The sequence below is a fragment of the Apis florea genome, unplaced genomic scaffold, assembly GCF_048593485.1.
Source record: "Apis florea isolate Af1SG1 unplaced genomic scaffold, ASM4859348v1 contig_3798_pilon, whole genome shotgun sequence".
In the NCBI taxonomy this organism is placed as follows: Eukaryota; Metazoa; Arthropoda; class Insecta; order Hymenoptera; family Apidae; genus Apis; species Apis florea.
Window position 1 is genome coordinate 1690105 of NW_028256860.1, and position 21922 is coordinate 1712026.

Consider the following 21922-nt stretch of genomic DNA (forward strand, 5'->3'; position numbering starts at 1 on the left):
AATAATAATAATAATAACGGATAAAAAAAAGGAATTTTATATTATTATTTAAGAATCGGATATAAATATTTAATTGATACTGCGCGTAGTTCTTTAGATCGTTGCATTAATAAATTTAAATTATGAATATATCATATTGTGTTCGTAAAAAAAAAAAAAAAAAAAGAAGAATTCATTTATATTTCACCATTCAAATCTGAATTTCACAATTAAATGAGCAATATGAATATGGAATTATTCGAGCAATATATAAATGATATGAAATTATGACAGTAAATTTTACATAAATTTAATCTTTTGCTTCATTTTTTTTTTTTTTTTACAAAAATAATAAAATTATTTAATTTCAATTTTAGTTGTCGTATATAACAATGTTAATTGTTAATTTAATGAAATTCTAATGTAACAAAAAAGAAAAAAAAATAAATCATCTATAAATAGGATATTTGAAAAAAGGAGGCTGGAAAAAAACAATAAGTATAAATTAAGAAAATTATTTTTTCATTTCTCCTTTCTATTTTACATAAATTTAATTGCGTACATGCATAAATAAAACCGTAAAATTAATATTCCACAAGAATTCAATCATACTTTTAATCGAAATCCATATTATTTTATTATTCGAATAAATAAAAAATTTGAATTTCATGATGAAACCACGTGATAAAAAAATTTATACCAAAAATTTGTACACAGGCTCGAAACTCGATTACTTCCGTAAAATCAATCGTGCGATCTACTCTCCTAACCCTTTCGACTCTCATCCTTATAGTCTAATAGAATTAGAATCGAAAACGACAAAAAGAAATACAAGAAATAAAATAAAAGAAGAAAAAAAGGAAAAGAGACGAGATAGGAAATAAAGATTCAAAATGGAAAACAAGAGAATTCCTCGAACTCGCTACTTACACAACGAACGAAGCACATTTCATGCTCATTTCATAGGGGAGAGCGAAAAAAAGAGGCAAAAAAAAAAAAGAGGAAAAAAAGGGGGGAAAAAGGGAAAAATAGAGGAAAAAAAGAGTGAAAAAAAAAAATCGAACGTGTGTACATTACGGTAGACAAGAGAACTCGCGTTCGAGGCTGGAATCGACACGGATCGAATTGATGAGACGGAGCCAGTGAACGTTCCGCAATCAATTCCGCGTATTAACAGCATCCGATCAATATTCATGAACCGAGCGTGGTACGCCACGTCAAAGACAGAGTTCAATTTCGCGGCAGGTGATATACATGTAAGTGACTATATATGTACATACATAATAACGTGTTATGTATAGGGGATTTAAAAAAAGGAAAAATGAGCCCAAAATTTCGAGGAACGTTATTCGGAAACGGAATACGAAAAGATTAGTGTATATATGTACACGTGTACAAAGTGGTTTAAAGAACTGAATCTTTCAACAAAATCTAACAATATCTATATAAATATATAAAATATTTATTCCATATAAGAAATAATACGTAACATAAATTTATATAAACATTTACATACCTAAATATCTTTAATTAACGAATATATTAATCAATCACAAGCGAGTTATTTTATTCTTTCGTCAAGATAAGGTATAATTTTTATCCAATTCAATACTATTGCTTCGACTCATTTGTTCAAAACGACTCGCCGGCGGTTCGTACCCAACACTACCGGCGACAAATCTAAACGCATCCTATAATAATTTTTCCTTAATAACAAAGGGGGAAAAAAAAGAAATCAATTTGAAATCATTTCACAAAATTATTATTTAAACTTTATCCGTATATATATCTGATGCTCGCATCACAAAGCATCATCAGACACGCATATCGAAGTAACGTATAGGAAATTGAGAAGCACGATGACGATCAGCGATTAACGACGCCCTCCTCCCTCGCCATTAAGGTTTCATCAAGATGACGAAGCTGAGCCACGCATATCACGGTGATGCATGGTTCCTCGAAGGGAACGGTGGTTTCGCGTGAAACAGGACGAAGATATATGCGCGTCCGGCATGGACGTATGCTAATTGCCGTGGCGGCGCGTCCCAAGGACTGGCACAATTAACCCTTCGTTTCATCGGGGCCACTAATCTACGAACCAGTCGTGACCGATCGAAGTATCAATCGCGTTTCCGATTAACTGGCCGCGTCCAGTGATGGACGAGGCCTGGGTTATTGGCCGCGTGGGGAATGTTTGACGCGTAGATCTCGAGATGGGTTTAAGATTTGTTGCTTTTGATTTGAAGAATCGTGAAATGTTTTTTATTATTTTTTTTTTTTAATTTATCTTTAGATCACACCGTTGTTGTTGCGTTGAAGAAGAACAATGTATTGAATTTGGAAGTGACGCGAGGCGACGTTCGATTTTAAGTAATGTTGAAGTTTTTCAATACGTGCAAATGAGAAATAAAATAAAATTGTTAATTGTAAATTTGTGATTTTAGATTTTGTTGCTGGACTTTGGGAAGAATAAGTGTAATGATATGAGAATTCGAAAATTTGAACAATTTTAAATTTAAAAAATATGCAGGAATGAGATGATACTTAAGTTTAATCGAGAAATTTTCTTGAGATAATTTTTTGCAATATACACAAATGTACTTTTTTTTGGCATTTATCTTATTTATTTATACTATTTGAAGTATAATAAATCAGATAAATTAAATTTTTATTATTCTTTATATCTGATGATAAATATAATAATATAAAAGATTAGAATGTTAATCAAGATATTCAACGCTAATCGTAAAAAATTAATATTTCTAATCGAAATCAAAAGTACGTTTAAATTCTTGTTAAATAGAGATGAACATTCTCTTCTAATTAAAAATCAATTATTTCCATCTTTAATTTAATCCAAAACACTTTTGATCGTACATTTACAATTATTTACATCGAAAACTAACTGTAAAGGGATAAAAAAAACTTTGAAAAGAGCCAATAATGGGGCCACCATTCTCCAGTTACTTCTTTCCTCCCATTTTCTTTTCTCTTTCAGTTCTTCTTCATTTCTGACATTTTTATCTTCTCTCTTTTATAATCCGCCCTGATCTCTTCAATCTCGTTCCACTAGCACCCCTTTTTCCTTTCCTACCCTCCTTTTTTATGTTACTCTTCCCTTGGATTATATTTCCTCTTTTCCATCGATCCATTCTTCCTTTCTTTCTCTTGGCGCTTAAATCTAACATTCTAATCCACAGTTAACCTGAATTACCTAAAATTAGATCCCGAACGATTCACGAGCTGTGCAACTATCAGGTCAAGTAGGATCGTGTTACGCAACCAAGCATTGTCCTCAATGGCTCGACAGAGTTCTTGACGATATTTGACGAGAGAGATCGAAATTGATTAAAAGTAATGGATGGAAATGTGTTGATACTCGAGGCGATTTCGAATCATTGTTATTGGTCGATGAATTCAAGTTATTCGTGTTGTTGTATTTGGTCACAGAAGAAGAAAGAAACGTAGAAATTTTCATAAAAATTAAAGTATTATTCATTGATTGATAAATAATCAAATTTTTAATTCCATTAAAAGACTAAAGTCTCTAAATGTTTGCCTAAAAAAGTTGAAGTTAATTTTTTATGGGATTAAACACGTGATGTTTTTAATTATTCCAGGATGCTGAGAACAAGAAAAGCGAGAAGAAAGAGGTTGTCGGCCCGCCTTTGCAAACCGCGTCCGTCAGCGTTAGAGCGCTCATCGAAGAAAAAATTATACAGAAAAGAACGACTGGTAAGTTGTATCGAAAATTTTGAAACATTTATTAGCTCTTCCATTGCGTCATCAAAAAATTAAAACTTCAAATTTGGTCGAAATTAAATAAATTTTATTTAAAATGAGGTAAGAAATTTGCTGGAGCATCGAATAAAATTCTAAATATTCAAAATAATCTGCATAAAAAAATTATTCCATTAAAGAATATACTAATTATTAATTTAAATTACAAAGATTAAGAAAATATGCTTTTTAAAAATATATAATTTATATAAAAAAATAAATACAATGCTTACGAAATTTATCATATTCAATCATATTTTTATTACTAGATCAAAACGTATAACGTTATTCATTGAATATCAAATAATGGCATTAATAAACAACATCGAAATTCAAGGAATGTCTTCCTTTGAAATAGGAACACACGCGATGATTTATGTGCTTTGAAACGTATCTCGGTTAGATTACGTCTATCTTCCTTACTGCTTATGTTTCTCTCTCTCTCGCTCTATCTTCTTAACATTTCGCGAACTATAATCATAAGAAACATACCGAGTTATATTAACTGTCGAGTTACGTTAACTTTCTCTTAGACACATTCAGGATCCTAACGTGACATCTGGTTACAGAGAATCTGTCGCTGAACTGCTATGTACACACTCTCGAGTGCTTAAGACTGAAACTAATTGTAAAGCAACTTGGATAATCGTGGAATTCATTAAAGTAAAGTGTAACGTGGGAATAATATTGAAATGTTTCGATATAATCATAGAGAAAAATGTTAACCGATTCAATTTGTTAAATCATTCTTCTTCAAATTAAAATATTATTTTATATATAAAAAAAAGAAAGAAGTAATGCATATGATTTGCTTTGAATTCGTTTATTAAAATTGTAAAACGTGAATAATTAAAATAACTTGTTATAAGTAATTATATCTTGATGGTAGTCTCCTAAGTAAGTTGATTTCTTAGAAAAATTTTCCAATTCTGGCCATTTTAATATTCCATATATCTATAATTTCCAATTATTATTATTATTATTATTATCATAGATATATATTTCAATAGCATAATAGCATCCTCCATATCCTGTAGCGATATATCTTTCGAAACCTGGCCCAATTCAAGCCCATTTCATATCGAAAATCCATCCTCTAAACGAGCCAACTATAACCGAACGCAAACGAATCCTGAAATTTCCATCGAACAGCCACGCAACACTAGGATAAAATTTCAACAGAATCCGAAATGAAACGCGAAAGTTCATACGAGATAACGTTCGCGGGTTCATTTTTTAACTTTCCAATCAACGTTCGACCCGATGAGTCGCTTCCACGACGAAATATTAATCCGATCAACTTCGAGGGGCGACGCTGAGAACAAAATTCTCGCTTTTCGAATGATTCATGCGATCCACCTGCGTGTATTCCAACGCAGACACCGATCCAACTCTGTCTCCTCTCCTTGCTCCTTTTGTATTTGTTATATATATATATGCTGTAACTTATATCTGTTTTCCTTAATCAAAATATGAATTTTAATAATAATTTTTGTTTTGTAGCTTAAATAATATTTATATTCATATATTTTTGTGTCTATGATTGTATAGATGGACTAATACGAACAATTATTTTTATTATTAGCGAAAATCCACGTCGAATAATAAATTGTGGTCGCAGATCTTGCAATTAAACCTTCTTTTTTCTCTTCAATTCTCTCATCGTGAATGATACGATTTCGAAAGATCTTCAAAGCGATGTTTAATCTCGTTTAAACGTATCTTTCTCTCTTTTAATTTTCGAGATTAACTTTTTTATAACCATTACAATTGAATTCATTGAATTCATCTTGATATCAACTCAAAGATTCTTTAAAACTCTCTTCACAAAAAGAATTAATCAACTAAAGAAGGTATATGAAATTCAATTTTCTTTTCTCTCTTTCCCGCCAATCTTCTCAATGTTTTGATCCACGAAAAAATAATTGAGACAATCGCCTATACATACATCCATATTTTTAACTCTCTGCTCGTATTCGTTCTTTATCCACGTGTCCTCCCATCCGTGGAAATCCGTGTACATTTTCCAGAAGCTCGCGTGATATTCTAGCCAGCGAGAAATCGCCTCCTCCTCCTCCTCCTCCTCTATGGACTACCGAAGAATCGTGATTTACGAAGCGAGCACGCCAGAATATTTCTCGCATTGTCCACGTTCGAGCGATAAATCACCCCCGCGATGGCTCTGGCGCGGGGGTGGGGGGCGAGAGCCGCGCTTTTGTAACAAAGTGTGCGTCGTTAGCGATTTATGCGCTGTTTCGTTCGCTGCCAAGAGCAATGGCGAAACTATCGTTCCTTCCGCGAGGATTCTTCGACGATTTCATTCGCGTGCTCGAATTAATACGAATGAATTTAACACGCACGCACGCACACAGCCGAATTTCGAGGAAATTCATCGAATGGTGAAAGAAGTTGTTGCGCGGATTTCAAAATTGGACGAATTCAAAATAAAAAAAAACCATTGAACTGTTTATAATATTATGTAGGGATGAATATATATTCGATTATAAAAAGTTTTAGGTTTAAGAAATCGATAATCGATAAAATATAAGCATCTGAATAAAGATGATATCTTCATCAATCTATCGAAATTGTACGAATATATATCTCGTTTCAATGGAGAGATAGTTGGCCATTATTGATTTTTTGAAGGTAAATCAATCAGTCCAAAAGTGGAGTCAGTTCATGAGATCGATCATTAGTCGTTGTTGACGACGCGTCTATCGTGGATGCAGGGATGCAATTAGCGGATGGTTCCTGGTTGAGTTAGTTGTTGGCGGCGAAACGGTTTGATGTTTGGCTCAAGTCTCCAAGGAGGAACGATATTGAAGAGCGCGATGGCGCCTCGTCGACGTGTAAATTCGATACCACGATTTCCAAATTTGATTTACGATCCTAAGTTTCGAGCTCCATCCCAGGTGTCGGTGTTTGTTTGGTTTCATTTCTTCACTTTGGTCAATAGTTGTTAAGTTCCTTTAATTTTCTTCTGATATAATCTTGTTTTATATAGGAGTTTTTGATTATTTCTTTATACATCGAGCTTGTTTATGTATTACTATAGCGTCAACGATGATTAATATTATTTATAAATTTTATACTAAGAAAAGAAAGTTTTTAAGATATTAGGATAATTTTTCATTTAATCAGATGTGGAGCATTAATTTTTATTTCTAACGAATTGAATTTATGCGTGATACGATAAACGAGCTGATTCTAATTTTATAAAAAAAAAAAAAAAAAAAAAAAGGATATTGATTTTATATCAAAATTTACATCAAATATTAAACCTCTATCATACAATTTTTCATATCGTTTTTAAATTATCGATCTATTTACATCTATAACTCCTTCCTCCTCTCCGTCCACACAAAAATTCATTTCCCCTGTAAATATACGATTTCACCGTAATTAAAACAAAATCCAAAAACGATCTCTGTTTTGCTGTTTTTTAATTTAACCCAGGAATATATTCGGAAAAAACAATTTCGAAAATTTTACAATACGGTTAGAAGTTTCGTTTCGATTAGATTGTTGTTTCATTTTAATCTCTCGTTTCTAAAATCTCTCTATATCCTGTACCAAAGAATTATTCGTTTTAATAACGATATCTAGTGATAAATAATATTTCAAAATAAATTACTCGAGATATATAATTAAGATGTAAAAATTGGTGAAGTAGACTTCTACATATATATATGTAGAAAGATTAAGATATCGATGATCACGATTCTAGTGATGGAGAAGAGGAAAAAAATGGTTGTCCAGAATGCGTTGCACTTCGATGAAAATCGTGGGGCGCGCGTTGCGGCGAACATGATATAAATATTCATTGCATATTTAGAGAGGTTGCATATTCACCGAACGAAACATTCATAAGCAGATAAATTGATTGTAAATGAATAAGTAATTACAGACGTGCGAGTGTGTACCAAGTATTACGTCCGTTAACAACGTAATAACGGAAGCAATGCGAATTTTAAAACAATTTGCCGTATGATAATGCCGCCGTAAATACTTAAAATCGATGTTTCATCGATTCGGGGGATACGCCATTCGTTGAAACTAAATAATTTTTCAACTGGTCGGGCGAAATGTAGTGGCAAATTGATAAATATAAATAACACAAGAAATCGATGAGAATCGATCGTATTTTTCCAACTAATAACCGCGAGAGAAATAAATAATATCGATTTAATTAATATAAATTAATATAAATGAAGAAACTTGAGGTAACGCATAAAAATGAAACGAAAGATTGTTTTTAAGTAATTCTCAGATTCGCACATATTTGATTGAACGGGATTGAATGAATTGATTTAACTTCGGCTTAGAAAGATAAAATTGGCATAAGTGGAGGGTACAAACATCGACGCGATAATTCTTGAAGCAGAAACGACGATTTATACAAAATTTTCCGGGGGATTTCTGGGGATAGGATAGGATAGCCATTGCTGACGGTGCACAACTCCATGCCGAGTGCATCGCTGCAATTCAATGAAAAGTACGATAAGACGGCGCTAGTTATAGGGTATAACCGATAAAATATCGCGGTTATCTGCTGATCGTTGCGAAAGTTTGGCAAATGGATAAAGAAATATACGACGTAGAGGCGTAATTTAAGACGTTCTCGAGAGAAGGACGACGAGACGTATTCTTCTCATCCGCGAATTTGTTCGAAGTAATCACGAATAGAAATTGCATTTATATATATCTTCTCAAGTTGAGACAAGAAGAATAATAAATATTTCGATTATAAAATTATTTGAACGAGACAATGATCCCGTTATTTACGCGAGAAGTCAAAATTAACTGATAAATTATATCCAGTTGGTCCAATATAAACAATATGAACAAACGATTGTAAATGTATTCACGATAATATTACATATCATTCTATCTCTAATTTAAATTCTTCCTGCTCCAATTCTTTCAAAAACTTTTGTCATTTGTATCGCCAACAATTATCAATTATCACTCGGAAAAAAACTTGAGCTCAAATATTTATCCCAATCAATCTACGAGATGCAAGAGAGGGGGGAGAGGAGGGGGGGAAAGCACGAATATCGAACGCATCGTTGAATAAAAATCAGCGAATTAAAAGAATATAAAAAAACATGCACAAATATCTGCCAATTGAAATCGTATTTATTCCCAATCGTGTATTCTAGAATTTTACACGTTCGACCGATCCAATTTACTTTTTTTCCCCATCCCCTCCCTCCTCTCCTCTCGTTTCGTTTTACTTCATTCTACTTTTTTTTCTTTTCTACCCCAAGGTTCCACAACACGTACGCGGAAACCTTGAAAAAAATATTGATCACCGAGACCCTTTCCCTTCCTCGACCCTTCCTCCTTCGAACAATCGTAATGAAAGCCGAAAACCGAATTTTCCAACGCGGGGTAAAAAAAAAAAAAGTAGAAACAACAGGGGAGGAGGGACACTTCCACTTGGCCAGCGGACAATCTGCTTCTGAACCGCGATCAATGATTGGCAATTTGCAAAAATCCCTCGGCGGTTTCGGATCCCCCCCTCCCTCCTCCGCTTCGGATTTACGTCGTTACGTGACCGTACAAATGCGCGGCCATCAAATGGATTTGCGGTCCGCATAACGTTATGTGTAGAAGCGGCGGCTGAAAAATGCAACGGGGAGGGGGCGGGGGAGGCGGGGGGGAGGAAGGGCTTGCTCTCCGCGTGAATTTCACCGGGTTAATATGAAGCATTGATTTATCGACCGCGCGTGGGCCTGGTGTAAGCTTTATTGCGAATCTAAATACACGTAGCGTATTCGTTAAAATAGAAGCGCGGCGATTGGATGGGGAGGAGGAAGAGAAGAGGGGAGAGGGGGAGGGTGAAACATTTGAACATTTGAAAATAACATTTATTCGCGGTATTGGATGGAATGGAAATTTAACTATCGGTGGAATATTGTTTTTTTCTCCTCCTCCTCCTCCTCCTCCTCTTCCCCTTCCTTTTTTTTTAAATTTATTGAAGTAATTTGATTTTCGTTGTTTTTTTTTTTTTTTTTTTATTAAAGGGATTATTTAGTTTTCGTTCCGTTTTTTCGTTTTATTATTATTATTACTGTTATTGCGTTTAATTTTTTTTAATTAGAAAAAAACGAATGTTTTAACCTCTTGTTGGAATGTATGTATAAAAAGAACGTGATCTTCGGTAATCTAGTCTAATCATTCATATTCCATAATTTTATTTTAATAACAGAGTTTGGACAGAGTTTTATTGTAAACCCGATAAAAATGTTCCGATTACTGAAATAGAATAATTAATCGAATTAGTAAAATCTGTGGTTATATGATCATAGAACAATATGAATACATACTTGCCACGTTTTTTAACAAACAATTTTTCTAAATTTTATCGAAGATATACATCTGATCTTTCATCTTTCTCATAACGATATTACTAATCGAGTAATTTAATATTTTAAATACTTTCGATAAGGGAAACAGAGAAGTGATAATCGAGATGGACAAGTTTAAAAATAACGACAGTATTTTTATTATCGCTTCTTTTTATTAATCCAATTAGAAAATAATTCTATCTCATTTCCTTGCACACGAATAACGAGAAAAAGAATTTTTATACAAAACCGTAATATTTCCATCGATTTCTCCGATCACCATCCACGGAGGCAGGGGTGGGCAGGCCCATTTTTGTTGAAAAATACATTTCGAGGCGTCGTTTACGACAGCAACGAAACCCGACAGATATAAATGCGCGCATATCCTGGCCGAGGCGCGAGAAGGAAATGGGATCCAGTTGTGTATAGGAGAACTTTTCCATGAATATCTCGTACTGGCTTCGTACCTCTCGATCTCCTCCCCCCCCCCCTTTTTTTTTAACGCACGCATTACACGCCGTATAACCGTCTCTCCTCATTGTCGACCACGCCGCTAATAAATCAACCGAAAGAAATTAATATCCGTCTTTGACTATCGCCTCTTCCCTACGGCCAAATTGAAATCGTTGTAAACGCTTTTGTTCGAACGACGGAAATGGAAATTGTAGCGAGCGGCGACGATCGAACTCGATGAAATTTGTCGCGCGTACCATCGTTTCCATGAAATTTTCCTTTTTTTCTTTTTTAAATAGTTTTATCTCCTGTCTTTGGTGGCCGAAGGTGGGAAAGTGTTGGATGAGTCGAGGATGCTTTATTTCGTTGTTGAGTATACGAGTTTTGAAAATTTTTGGACAAAAAAGTTTGCTGTTTTCGTTTGATGTTTATACTCATTTCGAAATGAGTATAACTGAACTCGAAATGAACCAATGGAAAATGTAAGCAACTGAAAAAGTAGAGGACAATCCTTTGAATATTTATCATATATGTCATTAAATTTTTTTTTCTATTATAAACACGCTATTTCACTTTTTAAAGATATATTCCATCCTTTGGAAAACATTTTTTTTTTTAAATCTCCAATAATTACGTAGACATTTATCAGAGATCTGGCAATAAAACTTGTTTTCCTCGAGGAAAGATTATTTCGTTTCCAGCTTGTACGATCGTGAAAAGGCGTATTAAGGAAGGCACAAATGGTCCAAGAAGATCGTAGCCTTCATAATTTATTCCCCATAAACTGAAATGCTTCGACAAAGTACGTTCGCTTAACCGGTATTACGATTAATTCATATTAACGTCATAATAGGAGAGAATGTGTACGCTCGAGACGAGGCAGAAAGGTTCCGCTGCATTCATTGATCTCCTCTCCTCGTTTTCCTTTTTCCTTCGTCCTTCGTCTCTCTTTTCTTCAATTAGCCGCGCAAAAAGAATCCGACAAAGAAGAAGAAAATCGTGCACAACTTTGATGAAGTTATATTTCGTTAAGCTGTTATTTATATAAAATTATTGCCTTTGTAGTCTCGACTTTTGTACAATTGCTTTCCTTTCATTTGATCAGATACAGATATGTTCTACTTACGAATATTATTATTTCATTGTATATTATACTTTGGATATATTCTATGGTATATTTTAATCAATTTGAAAAATTGATCTTAATTTTAGCATCCTGTTTATTAAATTCTGTTACTAAATTATTTTTTATTTTATTATATCTCTTTCTATTTTAATTTGTATATTTCATATTCACATTCTTGGCTGATACACTTTACTTTCTTACTGTTAACAATTTTTTTGGATAATTTCAATGTGTAAGAAATTATCGGATTATAATGTTATCCTGACAAAAAAAAAAGAATTGATCGAAATATATATTTTTTTAAAATGATTTTAAATAAATATCATCTTATAGTAAAAATATAGAATCGTTTGAAATTTCACACGACAGTGTTACATATTGAAAGCAAAGGTAAATATTGACAAATTAATTCAATCAAATATTAATATCGTTAATGCAAAGATCTATATTTAATCCGAAATAAGTCGATATCGATAAAATCCTCAAAGATCTGGATATTTCAATTAATTCATAAAATATGTTCATTCGATGCATACAGTTTCATTTCGAGAAGCATGCGCCGTGATTCCACGTTTTATCGACGAAAATTCACGCAAGTTATACGCAAACAGACACGCCATTCTCTCCAGGAAATTAAACTACCATGATAAAAGCAAATAGAAAAATTCGAAATGAAAATGTTGTTTAATAAGACAAGACGAGGAAAGACGGATAATCGAATCTTATTGCATTAACTACAATGTGAAATTAATATTTATATTTCGATAGATATTTTAATCCCGTTCAAATTTGATCAAGACTTCTCTCTGTATCGATTTGGAATAAAATACGAATATGGAAATGATTAGAGCAATTTCAATTCTTGATAGGTACGGTGCAAATTGTGTTATAATTATCTCGAAAATTATCTAACTTCCCAATAATATTGGAATTTAAATTAATTGCATCGAAAGGGGGAAAAAAGCGAAATGCAGGAGAAATTTGATTGGAGTGCCGAATATGTTTGTATAACACGAAGAAATGTTAGGAAATTCGATATTACCACCCACACATTTCGTTAAGTTTAATTAATAATCATACCTATTAAGTCACATTTCAAATCAGTTACAGAGAGTTTCGAATTATGATAGAAATTAGGGTGAAAAAGTGATACTAAATTTCCATGTTTAATATCATGCGTTAAAAAATAGTAATGTTTATAAAAATTTTTGAATGAGAAGCTTTTTTAAAAAAAGAATTTTACGATATATATTTTTTTGTGAATAATTTATTGAATCATTTATTTTCGTAAATCATTTTAAATATTAGATTTAGAATACATTTAAAATATTGTTACGAACTATAAGAAATAATGTTTAATAAATAAATTAAACGAATAAAGGTATATAATTTTGACACATGTTATAAATGATTCATTGAATCGTTTCTTTTTGTGAATCATTTTTATAAATCCTTACAGATCCTTCTAAAAAATAATAATCATATTTCAAAATTAATAAGAATATATAAAAAGGTATTGCGTTATATTATGCAAACTTAATATTATACTATTTAGAAAAAGTACATATTAAATAGAAAATAAAAATATAAAAGAGTATTATAGCGATTCATAAGAAATTTCTTACGTTATAAAAAAACAGAAATTGTTACCATATAAGAGGACTTGCAAATTATTTTATAGAAATGTTTTGCCTCGTTTTAGCAGCGGACACAAATTCAAATCAACAGGCACGCACAAACGCAACAGTTTTTACCACCCAAGCCGACAGTGCGTCGCAAATTTCCGGCAAAACGAGCTTCGCTGTACCAGCACCGCCTCCATTGGCCTCCGCGGAAAAGGTCCGCAGACTTTCGGACGGCGAGCACTTCCGGCAGCCCAATGTCACCGTTTCCGGCCACACGACCGTGCAGAAACAGCTGCAGGAAGCGCAGACCCAGGCTCAGGCGCAGGCGCTGGCCGACATGATCCTGAAGGTGGTTTTTCCTCGGATTAATTAATTTAATTTTCCATTATTGTTTCTCCAATTTTATCGTAAATTGGATGGATGGAATTTGATTGACGATGAAATTTATTCTTCTTACCTGTTCTTTAAATGTACTCGTTGTTGTTTGTTTAATAAAACATGCACGTGTGTTTTGAATATAGGAAAAAAAAAATTAGATTTCTAAATTTCTATTGAAGGGAACTACTAAAATGGCTGTGAAAAGAACAACTTCCGATCCCGGGCAAAGATTGCATCTGACTTATCAGACATCGGTTCAATCGACGACTAGTCAGCAGCAACAGCAACAACAACAGCAGCAGCAGCAGCAACAGCAACAACAGCAGCAAAATAATCAGGCTCAAGCCCAGCCCACGGTTACTGAAAGTTTCTCAATGACAGGTTACTCTGAAGACGGCGGTTATTTTAGCCCAAGCCTTCAAGATGAGGTGTTTCAACAAGTCACCGCAGTTCCTGACAGCGTTCTTCTTCATGCTACTCAATTGGATTCACTTCAGGTGAGTACAACTTTGATCCTTTTATAAAGAAATTTAATTAATAACTCAAAATAGTGAATTGTTGTCAAAAAATTGTTATCAAAGATTAAATTATACTCAATAACAATAACAACTCGTAATTCGAATTATTCAGAAAGTTGTCATTGGACAAGAATTCAAAATTACATTTAATATTTATAAAAGTATTTAAATTAAAAAAATTTCTAAGCTTTCATATACATTTATGCGTCATATTTGTATACAAAATTGCAAACTGATCGATAAAAATTTACAATTTTTATAAAATTATAGAATTTCCATTTATATAAATTATAAATCCACTTCATAAAAAATTACATCAACGAAACACTTATCTTCCTTCCCCCATTCTTCTTCGCACCCTTCCTTCTCATCCACTAAAAAAGATGAAACGTGACGTGATTTCTAAAGGTAACCAAGCGTGAACAGATACGAGCGTTGCTTGTGCCAAGACAGGATATATCCAGAGTCCTTTGACGAGCTAATTAGTCCTGTTCTTCGTGTCAACTGTCGAAAACCCTTTAGTTTCAATTATGCGACGGAGAGGCCGTTTCTCTTTCTACACTGTAGAATTTAATAAGACGAATTATCCAAGTAGTTAGCACCAATTGCACGACGACGCTTTGTACCGTTTGAAAAGCGTCATATGCGCGTCTGTGTGTGTCATCCACCTATCAATCGAATATCTCATTCTTTCCTCTTTTCACCCCTCGAGAAGTCTCGTTAACGTCTGACCTACGGATACCAGAGATTCCAGCTTAATGGTTGCATCCATTGGCGTGCCATTGGAACGCCTTTATTCCACGCTGATCTCATGGATGAATTCAATTTTTGACGAGAACTAATCGAGTATGAGTCTCGATATTGCCGACGAAACTCGAAATACTGGCTAATATCATTTTTTCGAATGTAAATTTTTATACGAAGGATCGGGTTAATCGAAATAATTTGTAGGAAAATTTCAAGTTTCTTAATTAAAAATCGAAGACAGACAGAATTCTCTGAGTATCATTTTCACAATCAGTTGAATCAAATTAATGGAATCGATAAAACAAAATTTACAACAAGTACAAATAAAATTCTTCTAGAAAACTTATGATATTTTATGCTAAATTACTTTCCAATACTTTTTGAATACTTCGTTTTAACTTTGTACATAATAATGAATATCGATTTCACAATTTCATAATTCGATATAAAACTTTATGCTCATCTTAAGTACTATTTTTTAGCTTTCCCTTTATCACAAACGAATAAACGAACCGTCCAGTTTCAGACAGCAAGCCTCTTACAAGAGCAGCCCGCGGAGCAATTGCAAGACATCACTCTGGAGGACCGATATCCATCGCAGCACACGGTGAACCCAGACCTGCAGGCGTTGGTGAACTCCCCATTGCCGGACTCGTTAGCCGAGTTCAGCACGTACGGTGCCCAATACACGGAGAGCCCGCACACCTTACCTACTCAATCTCCCCTGCCATCGCCGTTGACGAGACACGACAGCCCGAGTTTCACGTATCCGACGCCGCCAGCGAGTCAGGAGGGCCTTCTCACAGGCAGCTTCCCCCTGCTCAGCCCGCAAGAGGATCCGGAAACCGTGAGACAAGTTTCGTCACCGTTGTCCGCGGCCTTCTACGCGAGCACCATGTCCTCCGCGGCGGCTGTGGAGGAAGCTCTGAGCGAGGTGTTGCCAGGCGAATCCGAAGCAGACACCGACCTCTACGGGTCCGGTTCACCGAATCCGCACTCGCCACTGCCAAGCCCGTTATCGGCGACCCCAGCACCGTCGCCGTTGTCCTCGTTGCCGCCCTCCTCGGTCTCCTCACCTGGGCCCGTGTCGTTCACGGGGACGAGTTTCCCCGTGTCGCCGCATCACGCCCTCCAGAACCAGATGATGCCCAACTCGGAGGATCCCCTACTCTCCTCGACCCCGAAAGACTTCACCACGGCCAGCCGCAGACGGTTCGAGTTCCAATCGTACAAATTCATCACCAGCCAGAACTTGGTGGACTTCGGCTTGGGTAACGGCAGCCTGGCCGGCATCGTGGTGGACAACAACGGCGAGTTCAAGCTGATCCAGACCGCGGGATTGCAGAAGACGAATGTACTTGTGCAAACTGGCTCCCTGAGCCCCGCCCTCACGTTCAAGAAGGAGATGCGGCTGGCGACCCCGAAGATGGAGCCTGTCACCGTGAACCTGGGCCTGAACGTGCAGACGAACCATCAGTACAACGCTGGCCAGTTCAATCAGCAGCAAGTGGTGAACCCGACCAAGTTTCTCATACAGACGAACCAAGTGGCCAAGAGTAGTAATCTGAGGCAAAAGCCGGTGGCCGGTGGAAACCTGCCCATCCCGGTCGAGCAGATCAAGGAGGAGCTTTTGGACGAGGACGTCTTTCTTAATCCAAGTAACGTGCCGGCTGGCAGCCCTGTCAGGCAGTGCAGGAAAAGGCCACGCATGGACGGAGGCCTTTACGCGAACACGTCGTATCCGTCTAGATTGAGGAAAGCCTGCGACAGGCATTGGGATAGTAGCTACACGCCGCCACCTATCTTGGATCCTTCCCGCCCTGGGCCGGGTCTCTACGCAAGGCTGCACCAGTACGAGAGGGATTCTGATTTCAGTTCCGACGATTCGCAGGGGAACGATGGCCCGCCCCCTAGAATTAATATCGGCACCAGGTATCAGGCTACGATACCGCCGATCGGTAGTGACGGGGACAGAGGAAAGGGCGAGCCAGAGGCCGACCATCTGCTCTGGGATCCTGGTATAAATAACGTGCTGACGGATAATGAACGTGAGTAGTCGGATTTTGTTCGAAGGTTCTTGGATTTGGTTTATAAGGAACTTGCGATACTTGAAGATTATTTGAGATGCTTGGTTTGACATTTGATGAGTTCGGAAAGAAATGTGGTATGACACCTTCTTTTTTCTCTAATATGAATAATATTTGGAAGCATACAAATTTTTCTGTTAAGTTTAGTTTGTGTATTCAACGTTATGCTATGATGATTTTTGTTACCACTTTTACTCTGAACTCTTCATTTAACATTGGTGAACAATTTCTTCTCTCGCTTGTATATATACGCACTTTTTAAAACCAAGAAAGGTTGCTTACGTAGGATTCGAGTATTTCTATAAAGCAAATTAAAATTTTGTATATTGTGTTATATTAAAATCTCGTATAAAAATTAAGAAAAAATTCTCTCGTATTTCGGGATTTACGTTATTATATTAATAAAATACTGTTTGAAGAATATGTATTTTCTTTTATCATCGATTTTATATCAAATAAAATTTAAATATTATTTTCTCTCCATCCTAACCTTATCGACAATTTCTCGAAATTAAAAATTTGCATATCATTTTTCCTCTGAATTCTCCATTAAATATCCGTCGCAATGAATATTAACAAGCTATTTAATCAAAACGACATATTATCGATAAATAGTTAAAAAAAATTGAAAAATAATATATTAAGATTATTGTTCGAAGCCAGTACAAAGTTTCATCGTAAATTTCATTTTTAAATTTATCGATATAATGAATTTTCGTATTATAAATTTTAAATATAACTAAAGAAAAATATATATAGGGGAAAGAAAATAATTTCGTAAAAACGTTTTATTATTTTATAAAAATACAATTATTATTTCATGAAATAAAACTCAGTTTCATCCGGACCCCGATTAAAGCGAGCAATCGATTTTCATTGATCAGTGTCCCGCAATATTTTTACTTGTACATCACAGAGGAGCATCGCATCAAAAGAATAAATAGATTACGCATAAACGTAGATTGTAATGAAATACAGGGTGGCAAATACGCGAAGCGTTTGCAATATCGTCGTCATGGCACACAGAGACAAATTACATTTAGTTTACGATTTCGCGCGAGAACGCGTTGTTTCCGCGCGATCAAATTCTATCTGAAACGAAAAACTTTTGTTTTGCAGTGGAAATGTACCTACAATTTGCATGCTGCGCCGCGGTACCAGGTGGAGGAAGAAACAAAGAATACGCGCTTCATCTGCTGCACATGTGCAAAGGGAATATTCATGTACGATACTTTGACTTTAATTTTTTCTTTATTCCATTCCATTTACACGCATCTCTGTAAATGATTTTATTTCTCTCTCTCTCTTTCCTTCGATACAATTTTAAGAAGTAGTACATCATTTTATTAATGTTTTATCTCTAACGAAATAAATTCATACGTTAAAGATTAAGATTAGAAGATGATTTACGAATCGTGCTATCTTATTTATGTACATATCATTTCCATTGTCCGTTCATTCTACATTTCGTGTATTCGTTTCTCTATCCTTTAAGTTTTTTTTAACTTCGAACGTCTAATATTTCACCTACTTAATATGTAAATTTAATTACATGCTTTTATCGTAGTTTTTTGATGTGTGCATTACAAAGGAAAAAAATTGCAGTCGAATTTATTATCACTTCGTTCTGGAAAAGTGTTATTCTCTAGAGAAACAAATAGAATGATCAACAATGCATGCTTGTAAAATTATACGCTCCAATTATACTAATCGCACTATCGTCTTATAAATCATGTTAAACTTTTCTTGCACTGTCTAATAATAATTAGCTTCTACTTTCAAAATAATCATCATCTAAAAATAATTTTAACAATCCTGATTATCATTCAACTTAAACGTGTAACAAATTTTCCCAGACAGATTTTCATAATATGTAATTGCTATGTTTCTAGTTCTAAATCGAATCCTAGATATTTAATCCGGACTTTTGAGAATTCAACTAACTTCTTGCAAAGCAAGAAGAAAAGATAATGAAAGACAATTTATCTCGTTCGATACATTTATAATTCACGATTCTATTTTCCAAAATTGATGAGATTAAATACCAAATCGGACATGCAATTTTACAAATTAATAATTTTCGATAATATCGATTCCAGGAAGCCATGCTGAAGTTGATGAGACCAACACCTCCGTTGCCAGCGGAACATCCGTTGCTCAGTTACGAGTGCCACGAGTCCGACCGATGGACGTCGCAAGAGATGGACGCGTTCTATCAGGGCCTGTTGAAGTACAACAAGGATTTCTCTGCGATCTCGCGAGACGTGGGTGGCAAGTCCGCGAAACAATGCGTGCAATTCTATTATCTGTGGAAGAGGCTCTGCCCGGACGAATACAGTAGACTTCGTGTTCGCCACGGTAAACCAAAGATTAAGACAGAGAGCAAGGATTGCAAGGATACCAGGGAGCTTCGCGACGCCATTGCGTCGGTCACGGAGATGGACTTCAGCGAAGACAAATCTATTCTTCATCGCACTCTGGTGAGTTCGATCGATGATTTCTCTTCCTTATTTTGATTTAACATCTAACGTATTTACATTTGGATGCATATGCAAAAATAATTGCAAATGAATTGCGCGATACGTAATATTCTTATGATATTAATATCGTTTAAATATATATCATCTTGAAGTGAATATTAAATGTTCAGTTTAAACGGTTGATAAAAGTTGAGGAAAAAAAATTGTGAATCTTTTCCCCAGTTACAGACAAACGAGAGAGAAAACTCGGCTACTCTGACCACCAGCGACGGAGAGCTGAGATTATTCGCATACGACTGCCCCGATGTGAGTACCATTCACGTATCTTCGTTCTCTATGTATTTTATCTTTTACCTACAAGCTTTACTTGATACAAATAAAACGAATAATTCAAAACGAATACAATATACGATATTATACTTGAACAATATAATTTTTTTTATTTATTTATTCTTCTTTTTTTTTTTTTTTATCAGAAATATACGATGTAATATCAAGCATTTTTTTTTTTTTCTTTCACAAAAATATATACAATGTTCATTTCCTTTTTTTGACAACAAACATCGATCGTTAAATGTCTAGAGAATTCTATCTAAAACTATTATTGTATATCTTTATCGAACTTAAATTCTCTTAAACTAACCAACTTGTCGAGTATCGAGTACGAATCGTTCTAAAAGAAAAAAAAAAAAAAAAAAAAATCCTTTCTATTATTCGAACGAAAATTATTATATTCGACAATAATAACAAATGATCGATTCTTACTCGAAAGTAATACGTGAAAGCGCGTGACGATACTCGACACGCGTAGATGATAACGCGTGAACGTTTAAGTGTCGCATGTGACTTGTTGTTTCTTGGACCTGTCGTTTCTACTTTTCTCTCACGCTTTCTTCTCACAAAGGTACAAGCGCGTTGTGCGTGACAACCACACGTTTTTCTGCGTTTCTACTTATTCTATATGTTTATTATACTTACGTCATCGCCCGTTGTCGTCGTCGTCGTCGTCGTCGTCGTCGCCGCCGCCGCCGTCGCCCCTCGTCGCCGTCTTCGTCGTCGTACATTGTTGTTGTTTGTTTGTGTTGTTTATTTTGGCTTTGTGTTTCTTTGTGTTGTCAGAGCTTTAGCGGAAGTGTAACAGTAACGATGGCCGGGAGCACCCAAACCGCCCAAACCGGCAATACCGGCCACGCCACAGTCAACACCAACTCACAAACTCACACTAGTTCTGAGCAACAACTACCCGTGCCCACCCCACTTCACTACCCCTGCAAGATTTGCGGGAAGTAAGTCTCCAATCTCTAATCTAAACGAAAAAAGAAAAAAAAGAAAAATTCAAATCCGTTCGAACAAATTAAACCGACGGCCCAGCCAATGACACAAGTGACTTAATTAACACGGCGGGTACCGAGCGGCAAGTATCGGCGCAAGCACAGTTATAGAGAACACTTTGCTTCTTCTAAGAGAGAGAGAGAGAGAGAGAGAGAGAGAGAGAGTGAGCGAGCGAGAGAGCGAGAAAGAGAGGGAGAGAGAGAAAGAATATACAGAAAGCGAGAGCCTTCCTGCATACAAGTTTATCTTCTTTTTCTCGATCCACGTAGCGTGTTCTCAGTGCTCGTTTTGTAGCTTTCGGTTATATATACGTGTTGTATACTTAACAGAGTTCGCGAATAACAGGGATATATTATTGTATGTGCTTATGCAAAATTTGAGAAAATTGTATTGCGGAATACACATGATATCCAAAGTATGCGTTATAATAATATTGCTGACGAAGAATAGTAAAGCTTCAAATTTAAGCTTCTTTTTTTTTTTTTGAATTTAATTGATATTCATAAAAATTTAATTTTATTATAAAAAAAATCCTTGTTTCTTCTGTTCAAAGAAACAAGATTTGTTAAATTGAAGTTGATTGCAAATAAAAGTTAGAAATAACGAATCGATAGAGGTATTGAACGTATCCCTGATATTTATTGAAACTCTGTACTACAAACATACCTTCACAGAACGACTCGATCACGATGCTTGTATCCTATTTGCTGCTATTCCGTGCCGCTTTTTAATTTAATACTTTACTTACTACATAATATTAACATAAAACAATAATTGTACAATGTACTGTAGCAGCAAGTTGGATATTTATAAGAAAGATCCACTATTCTCTATGTACAATGTACTGAAACAATTCATACATATATATATTTTTCAACAAATATAATTATGCCAAATTAATCGAAACAATATTATCAACGAGCATTTTTTCTTCTGTATTCTTAATTTTTACATTTTCTTTTTTTTTTTTTTCATATAGAGATATGCTTATACATCATCTTCGCACAATTAAATCGATATTTATTCTTTTTTTTTTAAATCATATTCGCGTAAATTTGAAA

At 35.1% G+C, this 21922-nt stretch overlaps 1 protein-coding gene across 5 annotated transcripts in view; it reads left to right on the forward strand.

Moving 5' to 3' along the window:
- LOC100872588 (uncharacterized) overlaps window positions 1–21922 on the forward strand; it is a 607316-nt gene that overhangs the window by 582550 nt on the left and 2844 nt on the right. For 3 of the 5 annotated variants that reach the window (XM_012484533.3, XM_086915858.1, XM_086915860.1), the window contains 8 exons: window positions 3600–3714; window positions 13397–13668; window positions 13877–14194; window positions 15483–17010; window positions 18169–18272; window positions 19149–19529; window positions 19752–19835; window positions 20649–20815. In XM_012484533.3, coding sequence (XP_012339987.3) covers window positions 3600–3714; window positions 13397–13668; window positions 13877–14194; window positions 15483–17010; window positions 18169–18272; window positions 19149–19529; window positions 19752–19835; window positions 20649–20815 — 2969 coding nt within the window. The remainder of the gene's footprint in view (window positions 1–3599; window positions 3715–13396; window positions 13669–13876; window positions 14195–15482; window positions 17011–18168; window positions 18273–19148; window positions 19530–19751; window positions 19836–20648; window positions 20816–21922) is intronic. The other 2 variants (XM_086915859.1, XM_086915861.1) reach the window with 2 other exon arrangements.